The 15643-nt window shown below is 40.1% G+C and overlaps 1 protein-coding gene across 1 annotated transcript; it reads left to right on the forward strand.

The window, feature by feature from the left end:
- Nucleotides 1-1064: 1064 nt before the first annotated feature.
- LOC101010008 (keratin, type I cytoskeletal 18) lies at nucleotides 1065-2494 on the forward strand. Its single transcript, XM_003918278.4, has one exon. It carries the CDS (start codon nucleotides 1129-1131, stop codon nucleotides 2419-2421), a length of 1293 nt encoding a protein of 430 aa, XP_003918327.2. The 5' UTR covers nucleotides 1065-1128; the 3' UTR covers nucleotides 2422-2494.
- The last annotated feature ends 13149 nt before the right edge of the window (nucleotides 2495-15643 follow it).

Below are 15643 nucleotides of genomic sequence, written 5' to 3' on the forward strand. Positions count from 1 at the left end.
CAACACTATCAACAAAATTGACATAACTGACATTTATAGAACACTCCAGCCAATAGTACAATATGTATTGGTTTCAGGTGCACATGGTGCTTTCAACAAAAATGGCCTATTTCCTGGGCCATAGGAGACACAATATATTTAAAATAATTGAAGTCATAGAAAGTACTTTCTGACTACAACAGAGTTAAACTTGAAATTGATATTCCAGAAAATATAAAATTAGATGGAAAGTAAACAACACTATTCTAAAAAAAAAATAGGTCAAAGAAGTTGTTACAAATGAAATCATAAAATATGTTGAATTTAATGAAAATTAAAACACATATCAAAATATGTGGGACACACATAAAACATGCTTAGAGAAAGATTTTTTAGCAGAAAAAGCTTATATCAGAAAATAAGAAAGCTTTTAAATCAGTTATCCAAACTTCTAGTTTAAGAAACTAGAAAAAAGAGCAAAATTAGATTCTAAAGCCGGAAGAAGGTACGAAAATACAAAGACTACAAATCAATGGCAGAGAAAACAGAAAAACAATAAAAATTTATGAAGTCAAAGCCTGGTTCTGAGACAAGAACAATAAAACTTATGAACCTCAAACCAGATGGATCAAGAAGAAAGAAAGGAAGACACGAATTACCAGTGTTAGAAAGAAAGAAAGGGCATTACTACAGATCTCACAGAAATTTAAAAATATAGCAAAGGACTATTTTGAACAATTTATGCCAACAAATTTGATCACTTAAACGAAATAGACAAATTCCTTGAAAGGCACTACTATTGCTCACTCAAGAAAAAAATCAACAGCCTAAATTGTCCTATATCTACTACAGAAATTAAATTCATATTTAGAAACATCCAAACAAATAAACAAACAGAAACAACAAGAAAACTTCAGTCACATGTGTCTTCAGTGGCAAATTCTTCCACGCATTTAATGAAAAAATAACATCAATTACAAGCAAACTCTTCCAGAAAAGATAAGCCTAAGAAACATTATCCAGAACATTGCATTAATACATCACCATTACTCTGATATCAAAACTGGACAAGAACATCACAAGTCAAGAAAAGTACAGAGGTCGTCGGCAAAGCCTGAGTCCTGTCGTCTCGCCTTCCTCTCATACAGCATGAGCTTCACCACTCGCTCCACCTTCTCTACCAACTACCGGTCCCTGGGCTCTGTCCAGGCGCCCAGCTACGGCGCCCGGCCGGTCAGCAGCGCGGCCAGTGTCTATGCAGGCGCCGGGGGTTCTGGTTCCCGGATCTCCGTGTCCCGCTCCACCAGCTTCCGGGGCGGCATGGGGTCCGGGGGCCTGGCCTCAGGGATGGCCGGGGGTCTGGCAGGAATGGGAGGCATCCAGAACGAGAAGGAGACCATGCAAAGCCTGAACGACCGCCTGGCCTCTTACCTGGACAGAGTGAGGAGCCTGGAGACCGAGAACCGGAGGCTGGAGAGCAAAATCCGGGAGCACTTGGAGAAGAAGGGACCCCAGGTCAGAGACTGGAGCCATTACTTCAAGATCATCGAGGACCTGAGGGCTCAGATCTTCGCAAATACTGTGGACAATGCCCGCATCGTTCTGCAGATTGACAATGCCCGTCTTGCTGCTGATGACTTTAGAGTCAAGTATGAGACAGAGCTGGCCATGCGCCAGTCTGTGGAGAACGACATCCATGGGCTCCGCAAGGTCATTGATGACATCAATGTCACTCGACTGCAGCTGGAGACAGAGATCGAGGCTCTCAAGGAGGAGCTGCTCTTCATGAAGAAGAACCACGAAGAGGAAGTAAAAGGCCTACAAGCCCAGATTGCCAGCTCTGGGTTGACCGTGGAGGTAGATGCCCCCAAATCTCAGGACCTCGCCAAGATCATGGCAGACATCCGGGCCCAATATGACGAGCTGGCTCGGAAGAACCGAGAGGAGCTAGACAAGTACTGGTCTCAGCAGATTGAGGAGAGCACCACAGTGGTCACCACACAGTCCGCCGAGGTTGGAGCTGCTGAGACGACGCTCACAGAGCTGAGACGTACAGTTCAGTCCTTGGAGATCGACCTGGACTCCATGAGAAATCTGAAGGCCAGCTTGGAGAACAGCCTGAGGGAGGTGGAGGCCCGCTACGCCCTACAGATGGAGCAGCTCAATGGGATCCTGCTGCACCTGGAGTCAGAGCTGGCACAGACCCGGGCAGAGGGACAGCGACAGGCCCAGGAGTATGAGGCCCTGTTGAACATCAAGGTCAAGCTGGAAGCTGAGATCGCCACCTACCGCCGCCTGCTGGAAGATGGCGAGGAATTCAATCTTGGTGATGCCTTGGACAGCAGCAACTCCATGCAAACCATCCAAAAGACCACCACCCGCCGGATAGTGGATGGCAAAGTGGTGTCTGAGACCAACGACACCAAAGTTCTGAGGCATTAAGCCAGCAGAAGCAGGGTACCCTTTGGGGAGCAGGAGGCCAATAAAAAGTTCAGAGTTCAAAAAAAAAAAAAAAGAAAAGTACAGAAAAATATCCCTCAGGAACAAAAATGTGGAAAGCCTTAAGGAAATATTAACAAGCAGAATCTAGCAATATATATTAAAGAAAATATATCATGACTGTGGTAGGCAAAATAATGGTCTCAGAAGGATGTCATGTCCTAACCCCCAGAACCTACGAATATACATATTATTATATATGTAACATATAAGTATGTTACATAAAATATATTTATGTAATTAATAATATATAAATATATTCTATATGAATGTATATATATAGAAAACATTAGATGGCTAAAGAGAACTAATGTTTCATATGGAATAAAAATTTCATATTCCAGTGATCTTAAAATAGGACAATTATTCTGGATTATCCAGTGAACCCAAATAAATATACAAGGCCCCTAAATGTAGAAGAGGGAAGCAGAAGAAAAGTCGGCATCAGAGCAATGTGACATAAGAAAGACTCAACTGGCCATTGCTAGCTTTTAAGATGTAAAGGGGTTACAAACCAAGTAATGAGGGAAGCTTCTAGAGGCTGGAAAGGGCAAGAAAACAAATTCTCCCCTGGAGATTCTAGAAAGAAACACAGTTCTGTCAACACCTTGATATTAACATAATAACCCGAGTCAGATTTCTGATCTACAGAGTTGTAATATAATAGAGTTGGGTATTTAAAGCCCTTAAATTTATGGTAATTTGTTACAGCAATAATATGAAATTAATACATGGGCTTTAACGGGTGGGACCAAAAATGGCTGAGATAAGCCATTATGAGTTTCCATTCAACCTTTCCAGGTTTAAGAACAGGCCAAATTAGACTGTTAAATGGAGAAGTGATGGAGATAATTACCCTTTTTTTAAATAGGTCTCATGATGATTTTCAGTCATCTATTTAGATTTATATAGAAAAATGGTGATTGAAATCATCCTTAAAAATGATTTTCAATTTTTAAAGGCCTTGTTTTATATTGGGCTATAATGTCTAAAATAGCCAAAACAATTTTGAAAAATAACAACATTGGAAGACTTACATTGCTTGCTTCCAAGACTTACTGTAAAGCTACAATATCAAGAAAAAGTGGTAGATCAATGAAACAAAATAGAGTTTAGAAAGAGAACCAAAATACATATGATCTACTAATTTTCTACAAAGGTGACTAAATATGTAACGATGAAACCATAGTATTTTCAGCAAATAATGCTAGAACAATAGGACCACCATAAGCTAAAAATGAGCTTTAACTTATACGCTATACCATATTTAAAAACTGGCTCCAAATGGATCATAGTTCTAAATGTTAAACCAAAACATATAAAACTTCTGGAGAAATTTAATGTGATCTGGATTAGGGAAAGATTTCCTAGAAAGGACACAAAAAATGCAGATAACAAAAGTAAATTTAATAAATTTGAATTTATCATTCCAAGCCTCTACTATTCAAATGATACTGTTAAGGAAATAACAGGCAAGCCACAGGCAGACAGAAACACATGTGTTTCAGAACACATGTCTGATAAAGGACTTGCATCCAGAATATATAAATAACTCTCACAGCTCAATAATAATAAAACAAACAACCCAAAGAAAACTTGACAAGTTTCAGACACTTCAAGATATCCAATATAATTTTTCTTTAGAGAAATTCATATTAAATCCACAGTAAAATAGCAATACACATTTTCTTTTTTTTTTTTTTTTTTTCTCTTTGAGACGGAGTCTCGCTCTGTCGCCCAGGCTGGAGTGCAGTGGCCAGATCTCAGCTCACTGCAAGCTCCGCCTCCCGGGTTCCCGCTATTCTCCTGCCTCAGCCTCCCGAGTAGCTGGGACCACAGGCGCCGCCACCTCGCCCGGCTAATTTTTTGTGTTTTTAGTAGAGACGGGGTTTCGCCGTGTTAGCCAGGATGGTCTCGATCTCCTGACCTTGTGATCCGCCCGTCTCGGCCTCCCAAAGTGCTGGGATTACAGGCTTGAGCCACCGCGCCCGGCCGCAATACACATTTTCTAGAATGTTAAAAATAAAACAAAGCAGATTCCTGACAATACCTGATGATGTTGCAAAGCAACTAAAACGTATATACATTGCTGTTGGCAAAGGAAAATAGTATAGCCCCGTTGGAAAACAGTTTAGTAGTTTCTTACTAATTTAAACAAATAACTTATGATTCAGCCACCTCAACCCTATGTATTTATCCAAAAGAAATAGTAGCATATGTCAACAAAGACTTATATGAAAATGCTTATAGCAGATTTACTCAAAATAGCTAACAAAGCAAGATAAACCCAAATTTCTATCTACTATGGAATGGATGATTACGTTGTAGTACATTTACAGAATGGAGCAATACTACCAATGAAAGGAGCGAACTACTGATAACGTGCCACAACATGTATGACTCTCAAAAGTATTGTGCTATGTGAAAGAAGGACACAAAAGACTATATATTCCAAGGTCCAGTTATCTAACTTTCAGGAAAAGGGAGAGAAATTAAATTAGTGGTTGTGGGAGTGAGGGTGGATGGAGGGACTGACTACAAAGGCGCACGTAGAGACTTGGGTTGATACGGGTTGATGAGAATATTCCATATATTCATGTGGTGATGGTTAAATGACTGTATGTTTTCTGAAACTCAGAACTGTAAACCTAAAAATGGATAAAGTTTACTATATATACCTCAATAGACCTGATGGAATGCATTTTAGACTCTGGAGCAAGTAACGGGATAAAGGGCCCTGTATAGAGATTACATTTTTGCAGGATAGATTAGAAAGAAGGGTAGAGATTTGGTAGATCTGTTGGGGGATATTGAATAATCAGGGTGTTAGGTGATGAAGGACAATAAGAACTATGTTGAATATTTGAAAAGTTGTCATTTTGAAGTAAGTTTAAACTTATTCTGTGTGGCTCCATAGGGTAACAAGAAACAGCTAGAGCTTTTCCAACATGTACCACGTGTGTATGTTAATGAGCTCTCCATCACAAAAAAATAAGTAAACTGGGTGTCCACGAGTTTGCGAGGCTACAGGCTGCAGGGAGTTAAATAGCAGAAGGAAGAGAAACGGGAAGGAATTTTTAACCTTTACGTTAGCTTCCTTCAGTCACTGCAAATGTTTTCCACAGAGGTTCCTATTATGTTCTAATTTCTCCTTTGGAAGCCAGATCCCCCAGATAACTTAGCCTCAGGTAGTTGAGAGAATTTGAAGAGATTAGTCTCTGCTCACCAATCTTTGCTCTTTAGAGCCTGAGATAAACTCATGTAGAAGCATTTACCTCCATCAAAGATGTAGAAACCCAGCAGACAATGGCTCAAGGTGGGCCCTGGGCAGTTGATTTAATCAGCTGCGAAAGGTGAAAGCAGCATGGTTTAGAGTCCTGGAACATGACCAATGTGCAGTTTTTCATTGGTTCAAAGAAGAGGCAGCTTTTCCTCTACATTCTGCATTCAGATAGAACTGTAGTTCCTCAAGTCTAGGTTAGACTAGTGCAAAGTTTTTGGTGGCAAACATGGGAAAATAGCTCCTTTCTTCAAATAGTGCCCAGATTTCTGAAGCAGCATTTTTTTTTTCTTTCCTTGATGACTTGGGAGGAAAGTTTCTCACCTCCCACACTCCCATTTTTGAAACTATCTGCTGGGAGGTTATTCCCAGTGTTCAGAAGCAAGAATTCCCTATCTTCTATATAACCAATATTTTCCAAGGAAACCATTATATATGTCCTGCCTCATCCCAGCTCTATTGGGGAATTTCAGGTGAAATTTGTTTTTTAATGTCAAGATAGTTATGAAATGACAAAAGCACTAGACAGTCCCTAGTCAAACATCCCTTCTCCCTCTGGAAATATTATTGGCTATTCTAAGGAGACTAGACACCACGGGATTTCAACTGAGGTCACTGCATTTGTGTTATCTGCTGTTCTTCCCCAGGTCCTCTTGCAGCCTATTAAAATCTCATTCACAGATTTTCCAAGGTAAAAACAAATTCGTTGTTGTCTTCTATGGCATCATCACACCCATGCTCCACACTACCTCTACAACTTTGCAACAAAGATGTGAAAAGTCCCTTTAGGAAGCAGGTAACTTAGACCCATACACCAAGACATATTGCATGAAGCTCATGTATATCTGGGAAACCAAGCATCAGATAATTCACTTCCGTACAAACAGGCACCTACAACCCCTTAGCACCATGCCAAACACTTTGAGGACTCAAGACATGGTCCTAACTCTTAAGGAAATTGCAGTTTAGTTGGCAGTGGGGAGAGGAAGGAAATATAAGTATACAAGTAATAATATAAAAGCAAAAATAGCAGCAGCACATAGTAAGTGCTACATACTTTACAGAGAAAGAGAAAGAGCTCACTTCACATTGATACGGTGGGTTCATGTGAAGCTTCAGGAAGAAGTTGACAACATGGGAAGTGATGTTTTCAGCATGGTATGAGTTTAGAAACTTGGATAGGAGGATAAAGCAGTGGAGGGTCACTCCAGGCAAAGGTAACAGAAGAAACAGAAGCATGGACTGGCAAAAGGAATGATGCAAAAAGGGAGAGAGATCTCCGTTGAGTAGAGGAGGAATGTCAGGATGATTGAGAAGAGAGGATAGAAAACATAGCACTTATCCCAGCTTGGAACTGTCATTTTGGGAACTCTGGAGCCAGACTTGCTGGATTCAAATCCTGGCTCTGCCACTTAACTAGCTGTGTAACCTTAGGCAAACTGTATAATTTCTCTGGGTCTCCATTCTCCAACCATAAAATGGAGAAAATAATGGTACCTATACCTTACACAGTTATTTTTGAAGATATAAGAAGTTAAACCATGGGAAGTAGTTGGAACAGTGTAAGCATGTGATAAATGTTAGCTATTATCATTGTTCTCCTTAATTTTCCCATCACTTAATAGAGTGGGAACTTCTCTATGTAACTCACCATTTCAGGCTTCTATTTATACTCACAACTATTTGGGACACATAGCATGAGATCAGCCTGTGTTCAAAGTATATATGAATATATGTGATTAAATGAGTGAATGAGTAATGAGTGAATGAACGAATTGCACTGGGAGACTTTTTATATTAGAGTCCCTGATGTAAAAATCTATATTAAAGCCAAGACTCTTCCTGTGCAGCACATGCTTCTGTTCAACATATGCTGACTTCAGATATGTGTGTTTCCATTTATCCAGTCTTTGGGAGGCAGTACTGGGGCTGGATGTGTACAGGATTCATGAATGCAGCCAGGGATGAGAGAACAGAGAACTGGCCAATAAGTAGGAGAACTGGGTTTGAATTCTGGCTCTGCTATGATCTTGAGCAAGCCATTCTTCTTAAGAGCCTCAGGTTTGTCATATCGAAAATGGGAATGATTCATGATGCCTACCTTTCAGAATTCTGGTAAGAATCAAAAGACATAAATCAGGTGACAATTCTTGGCATTCCAAATGAGTTTTCTTCCCAGTTTAACATACTGATAACTGATATTAAAACATGCTTGTTGATTTTCCTGGAGTTTGACATACAGTAGGCACAGGGACACTAAATCATCCCAGAAGCAGGCAGGGTAAGGATTTTCTGGTGGACACGCAGACACTTCAGACAACTGAGAACAGTGACTGCTTTCCATATTGCTTTCTACACAGTCGCCAGCCTGTTATGGCCTGAAACTATTTGTGACTCAGTGATGTGCTTTCCACCTCTTATTTTCTCAGTACCTGGCAGGTGATAGGGGATCAATAATGTTTGTCGAATTGATTTCAGTCATAGATCCACTCTTCCACCAGTCATATTATTCTCTGTCTCCGTCTCTGTCTCTGTCTGTCTCTGTCTCTCTCTCTTCTCCCAGCCTGCCCCCTGCTCCATTCATACATTCATTCAACAAATACTCACTGCCTAATAATTGAGTGTCAGGCCCTCTGCTAGACTCTGACAGGCACTGCTGTAGTGCAGATTACTTTCTCATTCTGTTTCCAGTCTCTGTCACTCAGCCTCTTCACCCCATCACACACACATGCACTGTTTCTTACATTATTGCTGTGATGTTATACTCCTTTTATCCTTTCCCTTTTTCTGTATCTCCACCTGCCCCAGCCCAGCTAATGACTAACCCACTTCAGATCTGGTCAGCCCACAAGCTCTCAGTTCCTGGCCTCTTATTCCTTTTCTGAGCCCCACCTAGTCCCCAGAGACAGCTCCCCTCCTGGAGGAATTGGCACAGACATTCCAAGAGCAGGCCTGTCCAATAGAGAGGCATCCCTATGCATGTGCAAGGAAGCCCAGACAAGCAGGTAACTTTCCAGTAGCCCTTCCTGAAGGCCATCTCTTAAACTTCTAGAGTCTCTAGGGAAATGCCAGGAATTTCCAGAAAGATCCTTTCTACTCCCACTTCCCACTTATGTCCCGGATATGCCTTGCCTGACTTGCACCTCCCCATCTGGAATTTCCTGGTTCTCCTGGGAGGTGCTCAAGCTAGTGCTTTATTCATAGTTTCACCCAATCAAAATTTTGTATGCACTTACTTTTCTCAAGATTTTTTTCCATGCATTATCTCATTTAATCCCCCAAACAGCCCATGAGGTATTAATATTATCTCCATTTACCAACGAGGAAACCTAGGCTCAGAGAGATGGCATGACTATCCCAAGGTCTCACACCTAGTGTGTGGCATAGTAGATTCAGAAATTTGAATCTCCTCCTTACTAAGTATCTTTCCCCTCCAACCCTCACTCATCAGTGGACACCATGTTACGAAATTGAGTGACAAACACAAAGTGGTTAGTGGCTGAAGAAACAATGTCAGCTTTTATGTTCTAGAGATCTTGCATTTACAAATGTCAGTCTGATGTCTCTTCTTGAATGCCTTACAAAAGTCTCAAACTCAAATATCCCAAACTGAACTCAACATTTTCCCAACTCCTCTTATTTCCTCTGCTCAAGCTAGTTCTTTCCTGCTGCTATTCCCTGTATTAGCTAATGGCACCATTATCTACCAAGTTCTTGTGAGCCAAAATAATGCTCAGGAGGCCTCCCATGACCTTCTCTCCCCTTTACACATCCCCACCCTGGTGCCTTCCATACCCAATCCTTAGCCCATTTCTACATCTCCAATGCCAGGCTGTAATTCTGAGCCTCGTTACCTCTTGCTTTCACTTTGGACCAACTCTCTACTCATGACTTATTTCAAATCTCTTTCATTGGCTTCTCATCATTGATCCAAATGCTTAACATTAGAGTACCTTGGCGCTCAGTCCTTAGACCATGACTCCATCTTCAGTCGCTCTTTTATGATGTCATCCAGTTTCATGGTGTTAAATATAATTAATGTACCATCAGCTCCCCAGTTTTTAGCTCCAGACTGGATATCTCCCCTAAACTACAGATTCATATATCCAATTGCCTGTTGGATACCTACACCTGGATATCTAATAAACATGGTAAACCTAATACACTCCAAACCAAACTCCAGATCCTCCATAAATTCCAAGGCTGCCCCTATCTCAGGCTTCCCAATTTTGGTAAATGGTGATTTTAGTCTTTTTGTTGCTCAGGTCTTGATCCTAGAACATAGAAAACATACTCTTGCCACAAAGTATTTCCACTTGCTATTTTCTCCATCTATTAAATAAAATGTTCTTCCATTGGATATGTATTTTATGCAATCCCTCATCACATTCAAGTCTCTATTCAACTGGCACCTTAGCAGAGATGACTTCCCTGATCACTCTGTATAAAATGGCAGAACCTCTCCCCCATCACACTTTACCCCTTATTATGCTTTATCTTTCTTCAAAACATTTATTGCTACCTAACAAATTACATATTTGTTTGTTTATTTGTTTATAATCCATCCCAGTCTTCTAGAATGTAAACTCCCTGAGTACAGGGAACTTGCCTTGTTTGCTGTTATATCTTAAGCACCTAGGAGGATGCCTGGGACATAATGGGTGCTCAATAAATATTTGCTAAATTAATGGATAAATGAAATAAACAAGTGAGTACATAGATAATTATTTATGCTCTGCATTTGTAGGATTCCAATCACTTGCTGATGTTTCCTCTGCCTGGAATGCCTTTCTCCTACCCGTGGAAATTTTATTCCATTCTCCTAAATTCTAGCTCAAATATTGTTTCCTCTATACACCTCCATCCAACTCACCCCACCCCCAGGCAGAGTTAATCTCTGCTCTAACACTAGCATATAATTCTCTACTGCACTCATTACCTTCTTCTTTAAGTTTGAGTTATCTACATATCAGGCTGATCCCATGCCTAAACATCAAGCTCTTTAAAGTATGGTATTCCCCAAAGTGTCTAGCATAGTGCCTGGAATATTGTTAAATTGAATGGAAGGAAACTAAATGCTTATTATCAAAGTAGACAACTCCAATTAAGGATAATTAGCCTTGAGAATGGCAGTGTTACCAGCAACTCAATGAACTCTAATTGCTCTTCCCAGACATAGACATTAGCTGGTATTCAGCTTTGGGCTGTAACATGTATGGATTTCTTCATTGTTAACTTTAGGTCTGTGAGCTGGTGCTTCTGCCTGGGCTGTGCTAGTGCTTTATATGTCTCCTTCTTGGGGCAGCAGGTATAAGCCCTAGGGAGACTGGAGCAGAGGCCATGCTTTCTTCATCAGACTTGTGGAGGTTCCCTACTGAGAAACAATGTCTTTCTCCTCAACCCTGGGGTTACTTAGAGTAGGTGGGCAATGTCTCCCTAATAAAATTGGGAGATCTTTAGAGTAAGGAGACAATGGCTTTTCTGTCATGCTGGGGACACATCAGAGTACCAACAGTTTCTCTGCACAGACAAGGAAACAGTTGACCATATCTTCCTAAAAATTGAGAGTTTTTTAGAGCAAAGAAATTATGTTTCCCCTATCAGAATTAAGATTCCACAAGGTGAGAGTCTGAACAGCCTATATAGCATGGGAGAACCATCGCTTATAATCTTATCAAGTCTAATGGCTTTAAATATCATCTACATGCTGAAAACTTCCAAATTAGTATCTCCTTCCCAGACCTTTCCACTAAGTTCCAGAACCCTTCATCCCTTATTTAATCAACATATACATTTAAATGTCTAATAGAAATTTCAAACTTGACATGTCCATCAAAAAACAAGCAAACAAACACCTCCTGACCTTTCTCTTCAAAAATATCCCTTCTTCAGTTGATGGCAACTTTATTTTTCCACTTGGTCAAGTCAAAACCTTAAAGTCATCCTTGACTCTTCTTTTTCTCTCGCATCCACATCTAATCTGTTAGGAAAAACTGCTGTCTCTATGTTCAGCATATTCCCAGTATACGATCATTTCTCACCACCTCCACCACTACCATTCTAATTTAAGCCACAACTTTCCATTTTATGTTGAAACAGCCTCTGATTGAGAGCCCTGCTTCTATTGTTGCCTATCAGTTCATTCTTAACAGAGCAGGTAAAATGATCTTTTATTTAAAAATATATAGACCAAATCATTTTACTCCTCTGTTCAAAACAGTACTTTGGATATGAATATTTTTACTGTGGTATGTGATGGTTAATTTTGTGTATCAACTTGATTGGGCTAAGGGATGCCCGGATAGTTTGTCAAACATTATTTCTGGGTGTGTCTATGATGATGTTTCCAGAAGAGATTGACATTTGAATTGATAGACTGAAAAGAGATCACTTTCAGCAATCACTTTACACCAATCCATCGAAAGCCTGACTAGAACAAAAAGGCAAAGAAAGTGTGAATTTACTTCCTGTTTGATCTAGGACATCCATCTTCTCCTGTCCTCAGACATCAGTGCTCCTAGTTCTCAGGCCTTCAGACTCAGACTGACTTGCATCACTGACTTTCCTGGTTCTCCAGCTTGCAGATGGTAGATTGTGAGACTTCCAGCCTCTACAATTGAGTGAGCCAGTTTCTACTCTCGCTCTCTCTCTAATTGGTTCTGTTTCTCTGGAGAATCCTGACTAATTAATACATGGTAAAATACATGTAACATAAAATTTACCATTAGTAAATTTTAGTAAATTCACAATATTATGCCATCATCACCATCATCTAGTTCCAGAACATTTTCATTGCCCTGAAAGGAAAATCCATCCCCATTAAGCAATCACTCCCCATTCCCCATTCTACCCAGGCCCTGACATTCACTAATCTTTCTGCCACCATGGATTTGCCTGTTCGAAACATTTCATATAAATGGAACTACATGATATGTAGCCTTTTGTGACTGGTTCCTTTCATTTAGTATGATATTTTCAAGGTTTATCCATATTGTAGCAGTCCTACAATGTATAGGAATGAGCTTCATTTCTTTTTATGGTGAAATAATATTCCATTGTATGGATATACTACATTTTATTTATCCAGTTATCTTTTGTTAGACCTTTGGGTTGTTTCCACCTTTTGGCTACTGCAAGTTATGCTGCTATGAGCATCCATGTACAAGCATCTATTTTCAGTTCTTTTGGATATATATCTAAGAGTAGAATCTCTGGGTCATATTGGTAAGTGTATCTTTAATTCACTGAGGAACCAACAAGCCGTTTTCCTTAGTGGCTTGATCTTAATTTCACTGAGAGTAAACTTTCATACAATAACCTAAAAGGTCCTACATGATCTGGCCCATGATATATCAACTTTGTGACCTCATCTCCTCCTAATTTCCGCCTTAATCACTCTGCTTTAGCCATGCTGACCTTCTTTGCTGTTCCTAAAACTCACCAGGCACACTCCCACCTCAGGGCCTTTGTACTTGCTGTCTCCTCTGCCTCAGACACACTTACCCGAATATCTCTGTGTGATGCTCCTTCATTTCCTCCATATTTTTTGCTCGTATTTCATCTTATGTTTCTAGGCAAAACTGCAACCCTAGTCCCACCCCAGCACTCCCCATCCCCCTCTCATATGTTAGTTTGCTAGGACTGCCATAACAAAGTGTTACAAACTATGCAGTTAAGACTATGAGAGTTTATTTTCTCACAGTTCTGGAGACTGAAAGTTTGATATCAAATAGGTTGGTTTCTTCTGAGACCTGTCTCCTTGCATTGTAGATGACTGTCCTCTCCCTGTGTTTTCATATGGTCTTCTTGTGTACATGTTCATGTTCAATTTCTCTTTACTTATAAGGACACCAGTCATATTGGATTAGGCCTGCCCCCAATGACTTCCCTTTAAATTAATTTTTGAAGACTTTCTCTCCAAATATAGTCAGAATCTGAAGTACGGGAAATTGGAACTTCAACATATGAATTTTTGAGGGACACAATTCAATTCATAACACATGCTTTATATTTTTCATTTCATATTTTTCCTTAGCATTTATCTTTATCAAACACACTATATGTTTTACTTACATAAGGCATTTACTGTTTATTGTCTTTCTCCTTCACTAAAATGTAAGCTCAATTAAATCAGCTACCTATGTCTATTTAGCTCATCAGCATATCCTAAATGCTTAGAACAGTGCCTGGAACACAGTGGGGCCCTCAATAGATATAACTTGGATGAATACCTATTTCCTTCTCCAGACTGGGGGTTGCTTAAGACTGACTCCTTAGAGTACAAAAGCTATCTCTCCTTTTTCAACCAGACCTTACATCGTGGTTGGAAACCACATCTCCTCCTGACTAGGCTGTGATTCTTGTCTCATTAATTACCAGGAGTAGTGTGTTTTGCTAAATATGAAATCACTCATTGTAAGTCCGATGCTAAAAGAAAAAAAAATCAATGCCTGGTGAATAAATTCTCTTTAATGTGAGTCATGTTAACAAAACTGTAGATTTATGACCTAAGCATCTACCCTCCCTGCTTTGATACTGAGCTTCTGATGTTAATTTGATTCATTTATCTCTTACCAATGTACAAAGACTGCTGAGCTGAGGAACATTTTGGTGCAGTGTAAAATGTGCTGGACAAAAGCTAAATAAAAATGAATTCTGTGTCCCACACCCCCAACTTGTTTCTAATTTTTTGTGCAACCTTGAGCATACTGCTTCTCCTCTGAGGGACTCAGTTTTCTTATGTGCAAAAATGAGAGAGTAGGAAAAAATTTCATCCATGTTCCTAGCCTTACTTGCTGCCACATCATTTACCCAGTTCCTTAGGCCAAAATCCTTACAGTAACCCCGGATTTTGGTTTTTGCCCTCACCCTTCATCCATCAATGAGTCCTATCATGTCCTGTCCATTCTGTATCTCCCAAATATATCTTCTATCACATATATATCCTCCATCTCCACTACTACTACTCTGGTGTAAGCCAACTTCATTTCTAGCCTCAACTACTGCAAAAATCTCTTATCTGATGTGCCTGCCCTAGTCCTTTTACAACATCACATCCAAATATATCATTGTCCATTTTAAAATCAGTCAATTCTCCCTATTACTCTCAAGAAAAAAAGTCCCATAATCTGGAGTCTACGAACTCTCGTGACCTGGTTCCTGCCAAACTCTCTAGCTTCATCCCTATCCCTCGTGCTTCAGCCCTAATGTACCCTGCACGCTAGGATCTTACTTGCTCAGGCACCTTAGGCTGGACGTGGACTCCCACCCATAACTCCTATCAGCCCCACACCCATGCCTCTCCTTCTCATAACACCAGCATCCACTCATCTGCCAAAACTCACCTCAGGTGACATCTCACGCAGAAATTCTTCCCTTTATTCCTACTTTGAACCAGTTGCCTCTGATTTATGCTTCCACAGAATCCTGCATCCAACTGTGACAGGACTACCTCTTTGCATTGTAACTATTTGGTCACCATTCTCCCCGATGAGACTATCAACTTCTCAAAGGCAGGAATAAAGTCTTGTTCATTTTGGTATTTACAGTGCTGAGCCCCAGTTACTTACACACAGTAGATACTCAGAAAGTAAATTGGAAAAACCCCAAAGTTCCCTTTCAGGGTAAGTGGATAGATCCATAAACTAATAAATTGGACCAAATCATAAAACTTTGGTTCAAGTCCCCACTCAGTCTTTTATTAACTGTGTGACTGAACTGCATCTGTGTGAGACAGACACTAATTAATAATATTTAGTGGGTTTGTACTATGTGCCAGGCACTGTGTTGGGTGCCTTGCCCAAAACATCTCAGTTAATCCTTACAAATAATCCACTGAGATAGATATTATTATTGTTACTGTTTAAGAGATGAAGAAACAGACTT

Source organism: Papio anubis, chromosome X, assembly GCF_008728515.1.
Source record: "Papio anubis isolate 15944 chromosome X, Panubis1.0, whole genome shotgun sequence".
NCBI lineage: Eukaryota > Metazoa > Chordata > Mammalia > Primates > Cercopithecidae > Papio > Papio anubis.

Coding starts and splice junctions, on each gene's coding strand:
- LOC101010008 (XM_003918278.4), top strand. CDS start 1,129: ATGAGCTTCACCACTCGCTCCACCTTCTCTACCAACTACCGGTCCCTG.